The sequence below is a fragment of the Limulus polyphemus genome, unplaced genomic scaffold (assembly GCF_000517525.1).
Source record: "Limulus polyphemus unplaced genomic scaffold, Limulus_polyphemus-2.1.2 Scaffold2673, whole genome shotgun sequence".
Lineage (NCBI taxonomy): Eukaryota > Metazoa > Arthropoda > Merostomata > Xiphosura > Limulidae > Limulus > Limulus polyphemus.
Genome location: NW_013668283.1, coordinates 23,398 through 44,113, shown reverse-complemented (window position 1 = coordinate 44,113; position 20,716 = coordinate 23,398). Strand labels below are relative to the sequence as shown.

The 20,716-nt window shown below is 34.1% G+C and overlaps 1 protein-coding gene across 3 annotated transcripts in view; it reads left to right on the top strand.

Moving 5' to 3' along the window:
* Positions 1-1,758: 1,758 nt before the first annotated feature.
* Positions 1,759-20,716, top strand: part of LOC106467590 (LIM domain-binding protein 2-like) — a 39,797-nt gene continuing 20,839 nt past the window's right edge. The window contains exons 1-4 of one of the 3 annotated variants that reach the window (XM_022395799.1): positions 1,759-2,009; positions 17,067-17,142; positions 18,230-18,332; positions 20,430-20,602. In XM_022395799.1, the coding sequence (XP_022251507.1) occupies positions 1,894-2,009; positions 17,067-17,142; positions 18,230-18,332; positions 20,430-20,602 (468 nt within the window). In that variant the 5' untranslated portion in view covers positions 1,759-1,893. Of the gene's footprint in view, positions 2,010-16,108; positions 17,143-18,229; positions 18,333-20,429; positions 20,603-20,716 lie in introns of those variants that run through there. The other 2 variants (XM_022395800.1, XM_022395798.1) reach the window with 2 other exon arrangements.

Here is a 20,716-nt window from a genome sequence, read left to right as displayed (position 1 = left end):
CATATGCTAAAAAATAAAAATGATGAATATAGTTCAAAACATAACAAATTTTGTTTAACTACAGAATATAGTTTGTAATAATAAATATAAAAATTATATCGTAATAAATATCTCAGTTATATAATGTAGAATATAGTTTATAATAAAAACATATGATACTAAATAAATATAAAAATATATAATTTAACACACATGAGAAATTTAGTTTATCTACATTATATTATACAGTTTACATAAAATATAGTTCATATTAACAAAAATAATAAAATAGTTTACCTTCAGATGTGTCAGCAGGTTAAAAATGTTTTTTCTTGAAGTATGAATAGGCCACTCACAACATTTACATTTTTCCTTGATGTGACCAGATCTAGCAGTAGGAAGTATGAAATGTTCATGTACCACTGAAGGCAGTTCAGTAGCCATCTCAAATTCTCTCAAGTGACTTGACTGGATTAATAAACATGTAATACAATAACTTTAAGGCAGTTGGAGAGTATTGACCTGATTTAACGAAGTTTGAACTGAAAAAAAAAAATTAACGTGCTGCAGATATAATAATAATGACAGTGTAGAAGTTTGATGAGTACAAAAGTTGACATTTACTTTTACAATTCGCTAAATCATTCAGTGAATACGATTACTCACAAAACTGTATTCGAATGCATTGGAATACGGATACCCCATGTCTGTTAAACACACATTATTTAACAAAATCAAACAGAAATGCATACAAGGTTCACGCACTTTATTTAACAAAACCGAAAAGACTCGTTGAAAGTCTCATCCAAGTAGTGTGATAAATAAAGTTTTTAAAGTAAAACCATCCGTGTATCAACCTTACGTTATAATCATTTCTTTTCGAGCACATTTGAAAGTAAAAAACAAAACCCACTTTTTTAGCAGAAAAGCTGCCCATACAAAAAATAGGCAATCTTAGGTCAAAACTAATACTGATTTGTTTTGTTTCTCCGTAAGTCTGGTGTATATAACAAAAATTAAACACAGATGACACTTAGCAATATACATTTCAGCCCTACAGTTGTTAAAGGTGACAAAATGACAGATAGACTTCAGAATTCTCTATCAATTTTTTCATCAGATTGTCCGTACTGTCTAATCCAAGCAGTAAAGACTTTTAGTATAGCGTACTTCGGTTATTTTTGTAATTTACTATCGTTTCACTTTCGATATGTTTTTTAGGTTTCCACTGTATAAATATTAATCAAATAATTTAGCAATATACATTTCAACCCTGCAGTTGTTAAAGGTGACAAAAGGACAGATAGACTTCAGAATTCTCTATCAATTTTTTTCATCAGATTGTCCGTACTGTCTAATCCAAGCAGTAAAGACTTTTAGTATCGCGTACTTCGGTTATTTTTGTAATTTACCATCGTTTCACTTTCAATATGTTTTTTAGGTTTCCATTGTATAAATATTAATCAAATAATGTAGATTCTATCTATTTTAAAAGGTTGAATGTTGTGAATTACCAAAGAAATCTGAGACATTATGAAATAATAACTTTCTAATATTGTTCTAATTACACTGTATTTTTTTTAGGTTTTTACCTATCTCCGTGGTGCCAGTGTTCATGTCTGGAGTGTACCACATGCTTTACATCAGCGCCACGCTACGGACTGATTAGTAGTGACGGCTGCTATAACACTGGACGAGGGAGGTTGGAAAGGCCCCCCTCACCCCCATCCCCATCCACACACGGGACCCGGGGGGCCAGCAGTACCTTCGGGGGTTCCAGGACCCCCTCATAGCGTTCCACCTCATTCTGTGCATCCAAGCGGTCCAGCTTATGGACATCCACCCTACACGTCCGTTGTAACTGGACCAAATAATCCCGGTCCCCATCCCGGCCCCCCGTGCCCAACGGGACCCATGCCAGGACCAATGCCTCCCCATCATCCTGGATCTGGGGTTGTCCCCCACCCCCCTGGAATGCCTGCTCAAAACATGCCTCATACCATGCCTGATGGACGGCCATTGGATCATGGGTAAGTAAACATCAAATGTGACGGTATAGTGTTTCTAATTTATGTAATATTACGTAGATGAGCCTGAACCACAAAACGGAAAGTGACAGTAAGAGACACACGATGTCATACAACAAATAGAAGTTTATCTACGAGTTTAAAATGAATTGAAGCAGCACCGGAAAAGAATGGAAAACTTAGTAGTATGTGAATGTTAAAAATAAAAGAAAATTGCACTTGAAATGGCACCACATGGTTTACGGGTTGGCTTTTCACTTGAAGAGATAGATTTCAGCTGTAGGAAAAGTACAGACCATCTAAATATTCTAAAAAATATAAAAGGTCCCTAACTTCTTATTTTTTTAAAATAAACTTGTCTTTCATGTAAATCATTTAAATTTTTTACGTAGAAGATCCACATATTTTTTGGAAAAAGACCCAGCCACCCGCACTTGTAGTACTGGCTACATCCTTTGACACTAGTTCTGTAATGCCAGAGATGTAGCCCCCCCCCCTCCTACAGTGGCACAGCGGTAAGTCTGCGGACTTACAACTCTAGAAACCGGGTTTCGATACTCATGGTGGGCAGAGCACATATAGCCTAATGTGTAGCTTTGTGCTTAACTTCAAACAACAAGAACAACTAGAGAGATAAACAAGCTCAACATATTTATCAAATGGCCGCAGATTCGATATAATAAGAAATTGTGTGTGAATTAATTTACGTAGTTGATATAGCATAAAATTATGCTTAGAAGCCTCTTCCAATTGAAATTACCATAATAAATGTAAGAGGTTGGCTGTGATTTTTACCCCAATAAATAATAACATTTTCCGGAAACTTGGATCAGAAATTATAACTTTTGTCTTCAGGGATGTTTCTTCTAACACAGTAGTGTTCAATATTATGTTCATTAGCCAAAATTGTAAATAGATGTAGGTATGACAGTTGTTCTTTTCTTTGCTTGGTTTTCTCATAAAAGATGGGAACTCATATTCATGCATGAATATGAGTTCCAGTCTTTGAAATTTGCATACAATTTTTAAGACTAAGTGAAGTTAGTAAATAAACAGAGGTGTAGGAAGCAAAGTAAATGTGGGGGAGTCCAGTACCAGATTAACGCATAGGCCACCTAGGACCTTGACCATACAGGTGCCCCGCCTGCTACCCAAGTAAAAAAATTATGGTTCGTAAAACTAACAGAACAGAAGCAAGAGTGAGTTATTATTATCATTATTCCAAACTATTACCTGGGCCTAGGGCCCCACTAAACCTTAGTCCGGCTCTGGGGGAGCCCAAGGTTTATTTGACCTAGCGAAGCGAGGGAGTGTGCATCACAGACACACCCATTACGGCTTGGATCCAGGGCTTTACCTAGGTTCCTGAAAGCTCTTGGGCTCTGGATTAAATTTTATGCTTTCTCCTACTCTTCCTGAGAGTAATTTTTCTAATTCTGATGCATTTTTACTGGAACAGGTTGAAAATTGGGGGACCGGACACCCCCGCTTCTGATGCCACAAATAAACCATATATCAAATATCAAAGAAGAATGAAATGAAGAAATCAATCACCAAAAGTGAATTTTCTTATTCACATGTATTTGTAAGCAATTCTTCAACCCGTTCAGTTACTAGTGTTGTTAGATATTCATTACAAGATACATCCTGTATAGAGGAACAAAGTTCTGAAACTTTCATCAAATCTAATAAGTTATTTTTTTTTAAATCGGGTTCCATTTTATCAATTTATAAAATGGTTCGTAGTTGATTAGAAAACAGTTAACAGATAACCGAAATTGGAACACAATTATGTAGCTGAATGAACTCCAAGCCATAACAAAATTTATTAAACTCATTTTGCACATAATAGTTTGAGAAACCTGACAAGTTTGGTGCTCTTTAAAAAATAATAAATAATGGCACATTAAAAATGGGGAAAGTTGTCATTTTCTTACCTTGTGACAATGTACCACAAGAGATTTTCTGTTTGTATAGTATTTTTCAGGAAACACCATTTTTTCATGTCTGATTTGCACTGTCATTTGTCTTAAATAGCAGTTTTTGGAAGATTATAATTTTGCTTTTTAATCTCCACTTTGGGTAGCCCAATAAAGTCCACTCACTATTCTCTGAGGAATTTAACCCTGAGTTTCAAGGCAAAGAATTATGCCAGTGTGTAGGAATTGTCAACTATTTGGAAATTTACATTGGAGGATACAGTCATTTTCATTCAATGCAACCTATATTCAAAACTTAATATAAACAGATTTAGTCAGATTTAATAGTTCATTTTAATAAACCTTTGCAGTTTCAAGGCCTGCATATTTTTCGTTAATTTCACCTAAACAGAAAATTGTAATAGTGATAAAAATGTCATTTTCTTAATCAAAAATGAACAGCTCGTGTCCAACAGATTACTTGTAATACTTTATTTGTGTCTTTAGTAAACACATTTGATAGTATTTTTAGCTTATAAATAAAACGAAATTCATCAATTACTTTATAAATAACAGAAACAAAGATTTAGAAGTTTGTGCTCAATATTTTATTTATAACACCTACACAAGATGGCAGCACACATGAGGTTTGTGTGTGCTTTTGTTCTAAAAGTAAAATATAACATATAACTGAAATGTATGTCTATTAAAAGGTTTTCTGATTTGTAGTCTGGTCTGATTAAAAAAAAAAGACTGATTAAGAAGCTTTTAGCACCCATACAATTTTCATAAATGTATTGATCATTTCATAGTTTCTATATCTATCTATCTATATATATTTAAAGTATATTAAAGTGTATTAAAAACATTTTTTCAATTTTTTACTTAGATTCAGACCCAATATAAGTATTGTTTTTTGTTGTTGGAGATTCTTGAGGGCATAAATGTTGCAGTTTTAGAATCTCTAAGTGTTCAGTTTCTATTCTGTGTGAATAGAAAAGCAAGTAATATTTTCCAAATGTGAACTAAGGCATAAATGTTGCAGTTTTAGAATCTCTAAGTGTTCAGTTTCTATTCTGTGTGAATAGAAAAGCAAGTAATATTTTCCAAATGTGAACTAAGGCCATACAAGAGTAAATGAGCTAGGAAATTCATAAGATATTATACACATTGTAGCAGAGAATAAAAAGTGAGAGTTCTTTTATTGTCTTTATGTATTAAAATAGTCTATAACTTATGCTTATAACGAAACTTTGGAATTTTTTGGTGCCCAGTGTTTCTTATTTAAGTCGTTTGATTGCATTAAGGTATAATTAATAATGTGTAAAGAATATCAGACCAAGATAATGAATTCATATAGTATGTCAAAATACATGTTAATTTATTAAACTATCTATCAATATAGCATTAAAAATGTGAAAATACCATCAGGCTCTCTCAGAGGTTCAGAGAGGCCCGCGCCACTTCTATCTTTGGAGGTCCTTGGCTATAATAATAATAATAAATTATGACACATGAAAACAAAATAAGACAATCATTAATCCAAAAGAAAAGTGAAACATAATTTGAATATTTAATTTGTATATATAATTTGCAGCTTTAAACGAGAGTGTGTGTCACATTTTGGTCTGATTGGGAGGAACATAAAAACAAGTAGCGAAACTTAACAAATGCAAAAAAATAACAAGTGTGCAAATTTGAGGCCCTTGTTGAGCTTGAGACCCAGGCCAACTGGCCCTTCTGCCTCCCTTCCAAATGGCCCAAAGTACCATACTTAAATGAGTTTCAAACAAAAAACAAAAGTTGATATTGGTTCATACCTAATCATAGCACTTGTGTAGTTTTCAAATATAGTCCGTTAGCAACAGTCAATAAATCCATACCACTATAACACAATAGAAACATATTCTTGTATCAGTATGACGTTATTCCAAAATCAGTTTTTAAGTAAAATTGCAAAATAATCATGCATTTAACATCCAAGAGTTGTTGATATTTTGACAGTCAGTGTGAATTTATCCCCCGGGAGCTTAGCGGTATAACTGAGAGCTTATAACGTTCTAAAATGGGGTTCCATATCAGAAGTGGACACAGCAAAGATAGCCTATTGTATAGCTTTGCACTGAAACACATATAAAAAACAGCATGAGCTTTAATCTAGAATCAATAACCTTGTGTAGTGGAATTCTGATAAAGAATATTATATTCCCATAAAAAAGGATTGAAATAAATTAGATCATCAAGAGTGTAGAAGTTATATTACACTTGTAATAATAAGTGTCAAGTATCTAAAATTCTGTGTGTTGATTTTTTTGACAATTATCTTGATTAATAAAAAATGTTTCATTATAATCTGAATCTGACATATACTTAGAAATCTACATATTTACCTTGCTTTTAAAATAGAATGATACATGGTTACATTTTTAATAGAATGTTACTTGTGTGTTAAAATGTTACAAGGTAACATTATCATTAAAATCCTACAAAATATTTCCTGTGGCTGCAATGGTACACAGTTATCTTTGAACTAAACTCTACACGATTAATTTTTGATTAGTACATCACATTTTGTGGTATTCTCACATTTTCTGATTTCCCTTGAGGTTCAACAAATAATGTATTGCAGAATTAAATTCAATTACCTTCAGTTTTGATGGAGTTTAGAACAAGTAAAGAATTTGTGCATAATGTAAAACACAACAGAACCACCTTTTTTCATTATAAACACAATAAAAACAATGAGTATGTGAACAAAAGAGAATGCTTTCACTGGAGGTTAAAAGTTGATGAAAATATGTGAAAATCTTTAAAAACTGTCCCAAATCGAGAAACCTTAGCACCATATACACAGCGAATGTGTAATACCAATGTTACTATTTGTTATTCCAGTTATAAAATAATAGATCACCTGACCTGCCAGTATAAAAGAACACTGTCCATCTTTACATCATATGTTTTGAATTTTACAACAGTCTTTCCTATGAGAAAGTACATGTGATACAACAAAGGAATAATTCAAAACAATAGATAACTAGAACAAAAGGAACCCTCTTCTTTGACTAAGGTTTTACTTTAAATCTACATACACTCATATGCAATTTGACTAAAGAAACTCTTGTGCAGGTCATAAGATGAATTCTATGTTGGTTCTTGAAAGTGAAGGAATGATTTTATCAGTTTTTCATCACTACTGACCAAGTTTCTCTTTGAAGCCATTCAAGCACCAAAGTCTACAGCAAAAGTGGCTAGGTATAGTGTGCCAAAATCTATGCACAGCTACTAAACAAACTCCTGCAAAGGTTGTAAGACTATTTTTAAGTTGATATTTGAAAGTCAAGATTTCCACCCTCTAGAATTTTATAAATTCTTCTTCCCTACTAACATAAGCTCTTTGAAGCCATTGAAGCATTGCAGATATGTAGAAGCCATTTAAGTACTGTTATACTAGTCGGAAATGCTTCATTTTATTAGGGTAAACAATATGTATATTTATAACAGTGTCTCCAGCCAAGTTTAGCAGATCTACATTCAAAAGTAGTTCTTATAACTTGATTGGTACAAGCTGGATCTTCCAGCAACAAGTGCACTATTCCATCTGACTGTAACCAAAATTCACTTACAGTACTTATTTCTGTCCCTTATCTAATATCTTAGGCAAAATAATCCAAGATAATTAACTTCAGGTGTATAGATACAAACCTTGTAACACCAGACTCTTCACTATCAGTATCTCACCATTGTCTTCCAATACCAGTCCATTAACTGTTTTTTTTTTACATTGGCTGATTTTGTTGTGTGTTTTCTCTAACTATTTGAGTTTTCTCAACATATCACGTCAGCAAGCTATAAATTCTTGCCCTTGGAGGTCACAACTGTAATGTTGAGGGCTACTTCCGTTATGGGCCTCAGCCTGCATCTTCCCTATCTGGTATTGCGGTTCTATAGTTACTTCCCACGCTTTCTCATAACATTTTTGCTCTGCTGTTTTCTCCATACTATACATATATAGGTTATAAAATAAAGATGTACTTCTTAAAAAAAACCTTCACATATTTAATATACTTAGTATTTGTATTCCACAAATTTCACATTCCCATTTCCCAGACATCTTGACATTTCCTCTGTTTTGTTTATCAGGGGCATATTTATCAGATTCAGGCTATACCATTTGGCTTGGCCTTGGCTTCTTATGCCTTCTGCCAAGTAGTTAGGTCATTCACACGACTGTTTCATGCCATAGGCCTTTGTTTTCACCATTATATGGACAACTGGCTTCTTTTGGCTTCCTCTCAGGTCGAATCTGCTGTTTATACTCTGTTTCTTCTTTGAGAGGCTGCTAGAGTGGGTTGACTCGTCATAGTGGAGAAGTCGTGTCTCACACCCCCACAATATCTGATTCATGTGGGTGTGTTTTTCAATTCCTTCTCCTACTGCACGAGAGATCCTATCTCTTTTGGGGATGTGGGTTTCTCTCATAGCCCTCATTCCCCTTGGTTGCACCCACATGTGTCACCTTCACTGGGTGTTACTTGACCAATGCAGTCTCACTCGAGATCCCTTAGATGCTCCTATTACCCTGCCTCCCCACCTATAGGCCAACTTCGCTTGGAGATTGGATTAGACCAATAATACCATCAGAGTTCCTCTTCCACCTTCTCGACTAGATTGTCAACTTTTTAAGGATTCTTCCCTTTCAGGTTTGGGTTCATATCTCAATTTTAAAGAGGTTTTGGGTTGTTGGACACTGGCCAATTCATCCCTACATATCAATGTCTTGGAGGTACTGATGGTTCACTTCTTGTCCAATTTTCGGGGGCATTCAATGATGGTCCACTCCAGCAATTCCATGGTAATGTTTTATATCAGCAGTTAGGGGGATACCTGGTTACAAAATCTTTGTTTCCGAATGTTGAATCTCCTCTACTGGGCCCATAGTCATCACATGAGATTGTTAGCATGTCATATTCTGTATGCCCTGATTATCTCGGCCCAACAAGATTCTTCCGACAAAGTGTTCATTATTTCTACAGGTGTTTAGGGAGTTGTGTGCTCATTGGGGTATTTCTGATGTCGATGCTTTTGCCACACATCTCAATGCACATTTTTGGTCTCCCATTCCTCATCCTTTGACAGAAGCTGTAGATGCTCTCAGTCAAAACTGGAATGGATATTACCTATGTTCATATCCTCCTGTTCATCTTCTTCCCAGGGACCTTTCTTTGCTTCAGACCACTCTGTGTCATGTACTCCTAGTGGTTCCATTTTGGCCTGCTCAAACATGGTTTCCACTTCTGTACAGGCTTTTGGTGTCATCTCCTCTTCCTTTGCCATTGTCTCCAACACTCCTTTGTCAACCTCAATCAGGCATGAGTCATCCCTCCATTCCTGCCCTCCAGCTTCATGTGTGGCTTTTGTCCAGTCCCTCAGAAGGCAGTCCAAATTTTCCAGACATGCTGCCTCATTAATTACCCATTCTGTATGTCCTTCCTCCTTGGCTGTTTCTCAGCATAAATGGTATACTTTCCACTGCTGGTCACTCTGCTGGGAATATCATCCTTCACAACCTTCCTTATCACAGCTGATGGCATTTTTCATTTGTCTCTTTGATAGGGGACTTCAGTTTCCTTGATTGCTGGCTATCCAGCTGCATTATCTTGCACATTCAGATGTATTGCATTCTCCTCTGTCTTCCACTCTCCCATGTTTTCTTTGTTATTTTGTTCATTTTCCATTTACTGTCCTCCCTGCCCTGTGTCTCTCCTGGATTGGAATCTCAATGTTGTCCTTCATGCTCTCACTCTTCCTCTGTTTGAACTTTTGTCTTTTTGTTCCCTGTATTAAAATCCCTATTCCTCATATTATTGGTTTGTTACCAGCAGCAATCTGAGATATTTGTGATTGATGCTTGTTGTGTGCTGTGTCACAGTTTCTATGTTCTCCTCTTCCCTGACTGTTTGTTTTTGCCCAATATGTCTGCTGCTAGGGAGAGTAATTCCACTTTTTTCCCATTTCATTACCCACATTTATGACCATTCTTATCCTGACCACCTCCTGTGCCTGGTCCAAGCCCTCTAATGGTATCTTATTCGCACTGCTCCCTTTTGTGGTTCCTGTAACCATTTTGTTTTATCCATGGATAAAAAATGGATGAAAAATACTCAATGCTGCCAGGTTTCGGACTGGAGATGCACCCCAGATATGCAGTCCCTTTTCCTACTGTCTGCTGGATGTAGTTTCCAGTGGATCTGGTGTTGGTTGTAGCTGGACATAGCACATGTATTCCCACTTGTGTATGATTGGGTATCCTCCTTTAACAGTAGACTGGAAGAACCAAATTCAATACCACCAGATTTTGGACTGGAGATGTTATCCTTCTGGGGATTTCCACTTTCCTACCATCCACTGCATGTCAGTTTCTGGTGGATCAGGTGTTGGTTGGGTTGGAAATGTGTGCAAGTGGAGATAGAATTTGGTACAGAAACTCATCTTCCTTACCAATTCCCGTTTAGAGGTGAAGAAGTAGGTGATCCTCTGCTTACCATGGAACTGATGTACAATACCAGATACTGCTAGGTGTTGGATAAAGTCAACCTACCACTATGGTCTGTCGTGCCCTAGCCACTTGACACCCAAGGGTCCCATTAATCAGTTAATACATATTATGGGATTCCTTCATGTTTTTCTGCCTTTTATGTTTCTGACACAATGTGAACGAACTTGCAAACCCATCTAGTTCCCAACACACATCCAATTTTTTCATCTCTTCATCAAGCTTTGCTGCACACTGTTGAATTTCTCTTTGGATCTTAGGAGATTGACTGTATAAAGAGTACAGTTTGTCCATAAACGAACGAAAATTATTAACACCATGTACTTCAGAAATTGCATCTCCAACTGACAATTCCAAGCAATGATTTAAGCAATGCCATACTGTAATATTAGGGTATTTCTTCAATGTCCATTGAGCCACACCAAATTTTTTCTCCAGCATTATGCTGTTGCCATCACTGGTAAAAGCAACAAGATTGTTTTAAAAATAATTATAATCAAACCCATGCATATCTAGAGAAGTAAGTAAGTGTTCACTTATTGTTTTCGCCATTTTATCAGGCAGTTCTACCAAATCAAAAAATAAAATGTGGATCATTTGACTTGTCCATTTCACATTTTGAATAGACTATCAAAGTAGTTTTGCTACTAAGAGTGGTGGACTCATCTATCAGAATAGCTATTTTCCTTTTATTTCGAGGATGCATTTGCAAACTCTCGATTCCATTTCTTGTGCAACATGGTCAATTATATTAGTAGCACTAAAATGCAAAAACAAAACTTGTGGAATTTCTGTGCCATTTAATTCTTGCAACTGCAACAGTTCAAAATAGTCAGAATATGGTTTATCATTTTTGACTATATAATATGCAGCTCTAAACATTTTGCAGGTAGCCTCTACTTCAGATTTATTTAAACAATCCACAATAGTTTGAAGTTGTTGTTCCCTTGTACTTTGAAGATTTTTTACAGCATTGTTGTGTGACTGCATCTTTGAATGAAGTAGAATTTCTTTTCTCAAGGATGTTAGTTGTGCTGATCATGTGCTGCAGTTGAAAAAAATTGAAACTGAACTCCATTCTTTGGAAAAACTAGCACCTTGTGATTTAAATGAGCTAGATCACACTAGAACATGCTGCACATCCAATTTTTTCCGGAATCTCTCACAAGCCACAGGTAAACCTTTTTCTTATCTTCTCACATCTCAGCAGTCCACACTTCAGGCCATGCAGACTTGAGTTTGCATTCAGTTGTATGTTGTCCTGTCAGTGTCACACCACTGAAATTTGATGTATCACTAGAAGTAGCTTGAGGAATTTCCTTTACTCATTCAATACCATTCATGCAATCACTTGCACAAGTTGCACTTTCTTCCGTTTATTTTGTTAGTTTTTTTTTTAATGAAAGTTGATTGTAGGGATGTTTGTTTACATTTTTCACTCATTTTTAAGGTCACAATGTATTTATTTATTTTTTTAGATAAAAGAAAGTTTGTGATTAGCAAGAAGGCTAAGTTAGAAATACTGGCTATATCAAATCTCAAAATCATGATAGTAATTTTGATTTAAACCGAAATACTAGCTAAACCAAAATGGGACATATTTATATTACTGGAAACCAAGCATTTACTGGTTACTGTGTAAATATGGTAAAATATGAAACAGGATGTTCATTAGCTCTTACATGCTTTTACACCTTAACTGCTAAATCCCAACCACCCCAGGAGGATAACTAACAATCAAATACCTGTCTGAAGAAACCTCCTTGGTAAACTTATGATCTTGCAAGAAAATTGATGTAGCATTTCTTTATGTTGCCATGTTAGTCTATTAGATCCATAGCATTCTTCCTAAGGTACAGTAAGGGTGTTGTGTTGTAACAAAGCATGATAAATTGACCTGGACTGTATAAATCTCAGCAGAATTTGTGTCATTTTGCTAGGTTTTTGCTTGAGACATTTTTATCTTTATCTGATGTAGTGGATTTCTCAAGATCCCTAGATTACACTACAAATTGGAAAGCATGTCATTTTTGGTTTCATCCCTGGTACATCTACCAAGTTAGAATAGGGATATGTGTAGAGTGTATATTTTGCAGTTAACAACATTAAGTGTGATGTGGGTGGATGATTATGACAAGAATGGGTATTTTTGCTTATTTCCATTTGTGACTAATTTATTTAATTTAAGGTGATTGTGTTTTCTGGATGTAATTTAGTTTCTTTTAGTCTTTTTTAAATTTAATTTTACTGAATGTTGGAATATTTATATGTTGAATAGGGTTTCCCTCTGTTGCCTTACTGGAAAATGTCAAGGTACCATAGGTGTAAACTAAATAGGTGTTTCTGGAAGTTAACTTCAAAATCTGTGCTTTAAATTTTAAGATTCAAGCCTAGACTAATATAAAGAATAAACCTGTAGTTAAGTATAAATGCAGGAACGTTTTTACATTTTCATGCAGTTGTTTTGCATTTGCTTGGTGATGCCCTTGTAACATGATGCACAATGGTTGTATAATTGCTAATCCTATACTTAGATAAAGGTTATGTACCACAATGATAGTTAAATAGAGCTTATACTTATTTGACTTTGTTTCTATGTCATACCCTCCTGGACTGAAGTCATACTTATTCATATGGTAGTACAAAGAACCATACAAGTTAATATGAGCTGAGGGCTATTTCCTTTGAATAAGTTCAGTGGGAATGATCATTGAAGCTAATCTTCTAGTGCTATCCAAACCACAGAGCACCTTTCAGGAATCAAGCGCACACCTGCATATCAATTTCAAACTTTTAAGTAAAAATAATAATTCTAACTATTTTTCAATAATTGTTAATTCATGAGTACTTTAGAAATGATACATTATCATTATGTGAGATTTATTTAGTGTACTTTGCAAATAAAAATGAAAAAAAAAATAATATATATATATATATATTACTTTCAATTCTGCACATCTTGGAGGAGTTTCACATGTAAACAACACATTTATGGATTTTATTTTATAATTTTTCTCCCCATCTCAAAGCTTAAGTTTGTTTTTTGCTTAGAACCTATCATTTTTTGAAAACATAATGATTCATGTTTTCATGTGATTTTCCTTCTCTGTTAGAGTTTCTATTACTACAGATTTTCATTGACGCCCTTTCATGGTGTCACAGCATATGGTCTGATGAAGTACTAATGAAGTTCACTCTTAGCTTTGAAAAAAAAACTAGAGCCAACTCCAAACTATGATTGGATATAGCAGATTACATTATATTTACATTAATGTTGATCAAATAAAGCAAGCAGTAATTTGTGGTTTTTCAAAGTATTGTTACCTAGGGCTGCTGTAGCAGTGAAGAAAAGAATCTTTTATGAAGTTTAGAAGACTTAGGAACAAACCACAGGGCTGGGAATTTTTTATAGCTTCTTTAGCGTTATTTTTGTTTTAAATTATATCTGTTTGAAAGATACAGACATTTTCTTCTATGACAATACATTAGGTAAGTTATCTTAAGTGTACTAAGCATGTATGATAGGCGATGGCAAAATATTTGGGTTATTCTATTCCTTATTTAATGAACGTTATTATAGAGTTTTTGTATTTAGACAATCCACGCAAATAAAACACTCACTATTTATTGAAAATAAACTATATTTATTACATATAAATTGAGCTCTAAAAAGAGTATTGTTAGGAAAATTCACGATACCTAGCCAGATAAAGTACTGGTGACGCCGTTTTGAAAAGTGATTCCAGTCATCCCTAAATCTTTGTCAGTTTTGTCGTGTTTTTCTCATTTATTGTTACTGGAAGTGCTGACTACTGCAATCGACTAAATAGAATATCAAAAGAACTACCATCATGAAAATCTATAAAGTTGATTGCTTGTTTGGTGGTTTTGGAACAAACCCACATTAAGTTATCTGTTCTTGCCACCGCAGGGAATCGAACCCCATATTAAGCGTTGTAAGTTCGTAAACTTTTACCGCTGTTCTACCGGAGGACCGATCAAATTGAAACTGATTACGGATATAAAATAGAACTTGCTGATTAACAATAAACAATTGAAATTCTAAGAATAAAGGAAGTTTTCTAAGCTTTTTCAAAACAGCGTCTCGACAAAATTTTGGAAATTTCACAAAACCAAAATAGTATAAAAATATTAAATAATATTATATGATTTTTTAAAGCATAAACTAGGTAATATTTAGTAATTAATACTTCTGATCGAAGCTAGCCACCTACAGAGACCAGAACTAAAACCAACCTAGTAATGAGTATAGCTAATTAAATAACTGGTTCTTATAAATATTAGAATGTATTGGTTCTTCAGTCGGGAACCCTCGCAGTTAGCGATATTTTTCGTTGTAGCCTTATATTTCATGCAATGTGGTTAGGTACTTCCACTGTAAGATGGAAAAAAATCTTGGAATATCAGTAACACCCTTCCTTCTGAAAAAGCTAGTTTATACAGAGGTTATATAACACAACAATTGTTCAGTAGTGCTTACACTTGATCCTGTTCCTGTGTTATACTCTCCTGGAGCAAGGTCGTACTCATTTCAAAGGGACAGAGACTTTTTACAGGTTAATATGAGCTGGGGTTTGTCTCCTTTGAATTTGTATGATGGGAATGATCATTGACATGAGTAATTTAGGGTTGTTGGACATCGCAATAAGCTTTTGTCTAACTTAGAACTGTGGTATCATCACGATTCCTCTTCTTGTCGCTGTCCTGTCCAGACGTAAAAAATCCTCTCTCTGCTCCAGTAACAAAAGTAATACAATGAATATAGAAGCCAGTCAGTGTTGGTAAAGATACCAGCATAGTCATACTTGCAAATAAAGATTTTGTTTTATTTTTTCATTCGTTTTTGTTTGTTCTTCAGTTGCTGTTGGCATTCGAATTATTATCCGTATAACGTATTGCGAATGCTTATAACATCGATGTACCTGAATACCACGTATTTATTTAATCATGATAAAACGTGTACTCTACACCAGTAGAACGTAGTGTGATCTGTAGCTGTCTTTAAGCCTTGAACAAAAATGATAATAATGACATATTTTAAAAGGTCAAGGCCGAATGAAAATCGACATTATAGTCATGGTTTTGCCTAAAGCCCTTAACAATAAATGTATAACGTTTTTGTGATGAATGTGAAATCGAAGTTTTGTGTAGAAAATATACATAACTTTTCAGTCGCAAATTAGTTCCTAATCCATTTTTTAATAATTATTATTATTTAAAAAGATTCACATGAATGTAAAAGTTGCCAGAACGCGTATTGTTTGACAAGTTATAGTGTGTACAAAAGTATCGGGCATTTCCTTTTACCAAGTAACCATGTCATTGGGCGAACGAGAATACTTATGTGTTTGCCGGAAACAAGATAATTCGTGTGGTGTTTTTGCAATGGATTTTGCATATTATTACACTTAAAATAATCACGATCACTTTTGAAATGGAAACAATTCATCAAACATTTCTTCTGCTTAATCTTTATGTCGTTAAGGTCTAAAAAAAGTATTTTATACCCCTTACCCCCTTACTGACAAAATGGTTTATCCTATTAGCCTCGCTAGGTATTCTCCTACATACTGCCGCATGCTAGCGACGCCACGCTTGGAAGTTGTACCGTAAAATACACGTAGTTAAACTGTCGGTTACGTAGGTTGGGGACTACAGTGTAACCCTTATTTTTTGAAGTTTAACTAGTAGTAGTTTATTTGTGCTATGTTTGCACAAGGTTTAATTTGAAAATTTTGGTGAACCAACATTTGCATGTTAGTGTTGCGGTTGCAGTGTTATCTGGCTCAGATGAAGTTTATGGATACTTCGTCGTAAACGACTTGATCTTTACAAATATTAAAGTTAGAGTTAACGTCAGTCTTATTTTTGGCAAGTTTTGTGCGTTTCGACCTGTTGGATTTTAATAAATCAGTACTACTGATACTGTGGGTAACGACTGCCAATGTAATGAGTAATGTGGCCTAATTGAAACGGGAATGTCTGCCCAGTCTGCTTTCTCTCTGAAAATGAGTTGAATTTTGTAATACTGACATTAACTGAAAGTGACTTTAGACTTATTAAAACGTTGACATTCGTTCTTTTGGGTTGTGAGGGAGAATATTTTCAATAGATAAAATTCATTAATATGATAGCCAAAAGATAAAAAAAGAAAAAACATTAACAATCTTATGTTTTGCAGCTTGAGTCGCATTTTATTCGTTGACCATGTGATGAAAGAAAGTTTGAAAACTATATACTAATATTTGATGGAAAATGATGGAATTCAAGTGACCACTATGGAAAAATGTATACAGTTAACAATAACGTAGAGTATTATTTTTTAAGTAAGAAAATTGCAATAATGTCAGAGCTGACTGAAGCACATGATTGTCTATAAGGTATAATAAATTTTTGAATATATTAGACTAAAGAGAGAATTTGTGGTGATTATAAATTTAGTTTAAAATATAGTTTCTACTTGAACATTTGAAGAAGAGTGCCAATGAAGCCTATGTTCAATCAACCAATGCCAGGAGGTCCACCTGGTGACCCTTTTTATTCTTCGCCATTTTCTTCTTATTTCAGACGCCACACTCCATATTTTGGACAACCAGACTATAGAATATATGAAATGAATAAACGATTACAATTACGAACAGAGGTGAGTGTGTTTAAAATTGTAAATATTCTTATAATTTTTGCAGCTAAGCATGAAACTAATGATAGTATTATTCGTTTGTATATTTGTTGGAGACATTACTGTGATAAAAGAAGAATGTCTGAAGGCAGTAAAAGTATTTTAAAGTATTTATTAGGTTACTTTTGTTGATTTATAAATTTTCTTCTTTTTACATTAGAAAAACTTGAGAGTCGATATTTGCCTTAAAACTTAGCTAAAAAAACCTTTTTCAGGTTTTAAAAGTAATTATCATTGCACTTTCCTGGTGCTTCCCGATTCACATACTGTGCAGTTTTAGATTTCAGGTTTGTGCTTTGAATCAAATTGTGTACTCAGTCTAGAATATTCCAGAAAATAATCATTTTAACGATTATGTTATTCTACACAAAATCAATCATATTGTCTATGTAGACAAATGGGATTCAGTCTAATAACTTCTCATAAATGCTGGTTGTCTGACAGAGTGTGAAGTCATCTCTCAACATTTAAATACATATATCTGTCAGTCTAATAAATCCTCTGAAATTGATCTTTGAACAATTTTACTGAGTGTATGAGAATGTATGACATTCCTTATTGGTGTTGGCAAATATTGTGTATACTTATTAGAGTGTCAGGTTGTTTAAAGCCAGATGACTGGAACTGGCTTGATTGAATTATATTGAATGATGGCTTGAATAGTATTCAAGAGAATTAAATTTTAATAAAAAGATATGACTATATTGTCATTGCAAACTATTCTCAAACTAATATCTTCAAAATGTCACTGAAGATCAAGTAATCAACTTTATCTGTTGTTGTTTTTCTAATGAAGTAAAGTTTGTTTTTTGAAATAATGTGGTTACTTACTAATCGTTTAATTTTAAATTTTTAAGAAATTCACCCTTTAAAATTTAATAATCTGTTCTGATACATATTTTGTATAAGCTTTGATCCCATTGTTTGTATTCTTCTGTTTTATTTTTTTATCACAACATTTGCAAATTTCAGTATTTGTTAAGGGAAAAAATAATTAATCTGAGAAAAGCTAACGTTACTAAATTTTGTATTTCTAAATTAAATGGAACAGGATAGTGACAATTTGTGGTGGGACACATTTGCCACAGAATTTTTTGAAGATGATGCAACACTGACATTGACATTCTGTTTAGAAGATGGGCCGAAACGATACAGTAAGTTTATACATTTTGTGTACTTCATTGTATCTGGGATACTCGTGTCTAATCATACTTTATGTAAAACTGCATGTGGAAAATACATGTCAATTGTATTATAATATGAGCTGATGGGATTCAGCCACAAAACAGTTTAGAGAACACTAATTGTTTAAATGATTTTAGGACAGGGATTCCCAAACTTTGTGTATTGAGGCCCTCCCAAGAACCTAGATAACATGACTGGTGACCCTTACCTAATGATTTAATAGAAAATTTAAATAACCACACTGTGGTATCTTACTTTTATTGCAATTTCATTTTTAAAAATTAAAAATTATTATTATTATTCACATTATTGTGAAGTCATATTTTGTGCAGTGAGAAAAGTTAATGCTGAAAATGTTTTGTCTAGTATCAAAGTTTTAAAGAGAATATTTGAAATGAGCTGAAGCCCCCTGAAATCATTTCACGGGCCCCAGTTTGGGAAACATTGATTCATGATATAACTACATGAATAAAACATGAATTGATTATGCCCTCAAGCTCAGGTCATTTATTATGTATAATTATTAGTTTCACTAACACTACAACAATTTTAAAGTTCACTTTTGGTTGTGATGGGGAAATTATGCATTTCATCTTTAAAATGTTTGTCTTTATTGTTGTTATTTTCAAAGGGATTTGATTGTTCCTTGAGTTTTTTTCTATTTGAGGGCATTGGTAAGCTTAGATGTATTAAAGAGAGTGGATTCAACCATTATGCACGTGCACTATCAATGGAAATCTAAAATTCATCAGTAGTTATAATTGTACATATTTTATCGTGTAAGCTTTGCTAGAATTATTAACATGTAAATGATAAAGACAAATACAAAAAGTGCTTAGATTATAAGGTTTTTTAGATTTTTTTAAACTGTGTCCTCCTGACATAGTGAATGGGAGTGATGTTGATTTTTTGTTTTATTGTAGCTGTTAAACTTGTAGTGTATACTGGTTTCAGTAAACATTTGATTCTTGTGTGCGTATTCAGAGTATTAGTTTTACTATTAAAAAATACTTATTGTATTTGTCTAAGTAAATTGAGGTGTTTAAGTTTGAGGTTGTACAACCCAGTTAATGGCATAGATAATTTATTCTTTTGATTCATGTTAGTTATGAATATCTTTTAGTGAATGTTTATTCAATGGTGTCAAACTCATAATTACATGATGCATGTTGATATTGAGAATTTAACACATATTTGAAAAACATCTAGCTACCTCGTTATCTTAACTAGCTGTGATTGTTGGTGACAACCATTCTAAGTTTTATACACGAGAAGAAAACAAATGCACACCTAGTAACCTGTGTGCTTTCAAGAGGTGGACCTTTCTTCGTTGAGGGTAAACTGGGAATCACTAAGTAAAGCTAAGTATGAGAAAAAGCTGGAGTGACCTCATGGCAGACCACCATGACAACCTAGAAGTGTTTTGGTTAGCTTTCAATTGATTGTTGCAAGTGTGTCTCATTTCTGTTGTGTAATATGACAGGAAACTAGAATGTTAGATATAAAAGAGGTTAGAGAGGTTTTGTTTTACTTGACAAGGAAATGGCTAAGTTGGTTTGTCACAGTGTGATATAGGAACTAAGTACAAAAAGAAAAAAAGACAAATTATTAGTTTAAATAAATTTATTTTAAAGAGATACAGTGAATGTAAGAATAAACCTGAAAAGATTGTGTACTTGGAAGTGCAACACAGGAAGTTTTCCTAATACTGGATTGTCCAGTTGGTGGCTCACTGGCCAGACTGCAAGGCAGTGATAAACAACCTGCCAGAGACCAGGCAAAAATTAAGAATAAATAAATAAAAGAGTTGAGCTATAAACAGAGTTTATTTTTCTATTATATGTGTCTAAAGCTTAGTTTTTAATGTTTCTTACTGTTATTACTCTGGTCTACCAATAAACTGAAATAAAGCCACTAGTGTGTAATTCCTGAGACTGCACTCAAAATAATATGCGACTTGACATTAGTACAAAGTTGAACAACCATGATCTAAAGCAATCTGACAAAACATAAAATCTGAGGTAGGATATTCTTGAGTAAAGTCTACTAAAAGTTTTTTTTTTCAGCAATAGGTCGTACCTTAATTCCTCGGTACTTCCGGAGCATATTTGAAGGAGGAGTAACAGATTTATATTATAACCTGAAGCATCCTAAGGAATCCTTCCATAATACAACTATTACCCTTGACTGTGATCAGTGCTCCATGGTCACTCATCACGGGAAACCCATGTACAATAAAGTAAGTCTTGGTTCATTCTTCATGGGAAATCCCATGCACAACCCCAGTGACTCAGCAGTAAGTCTGAGGGCTCACACTGGTCAAAACCAGGTTTTAATACTCATGGTGGCACAG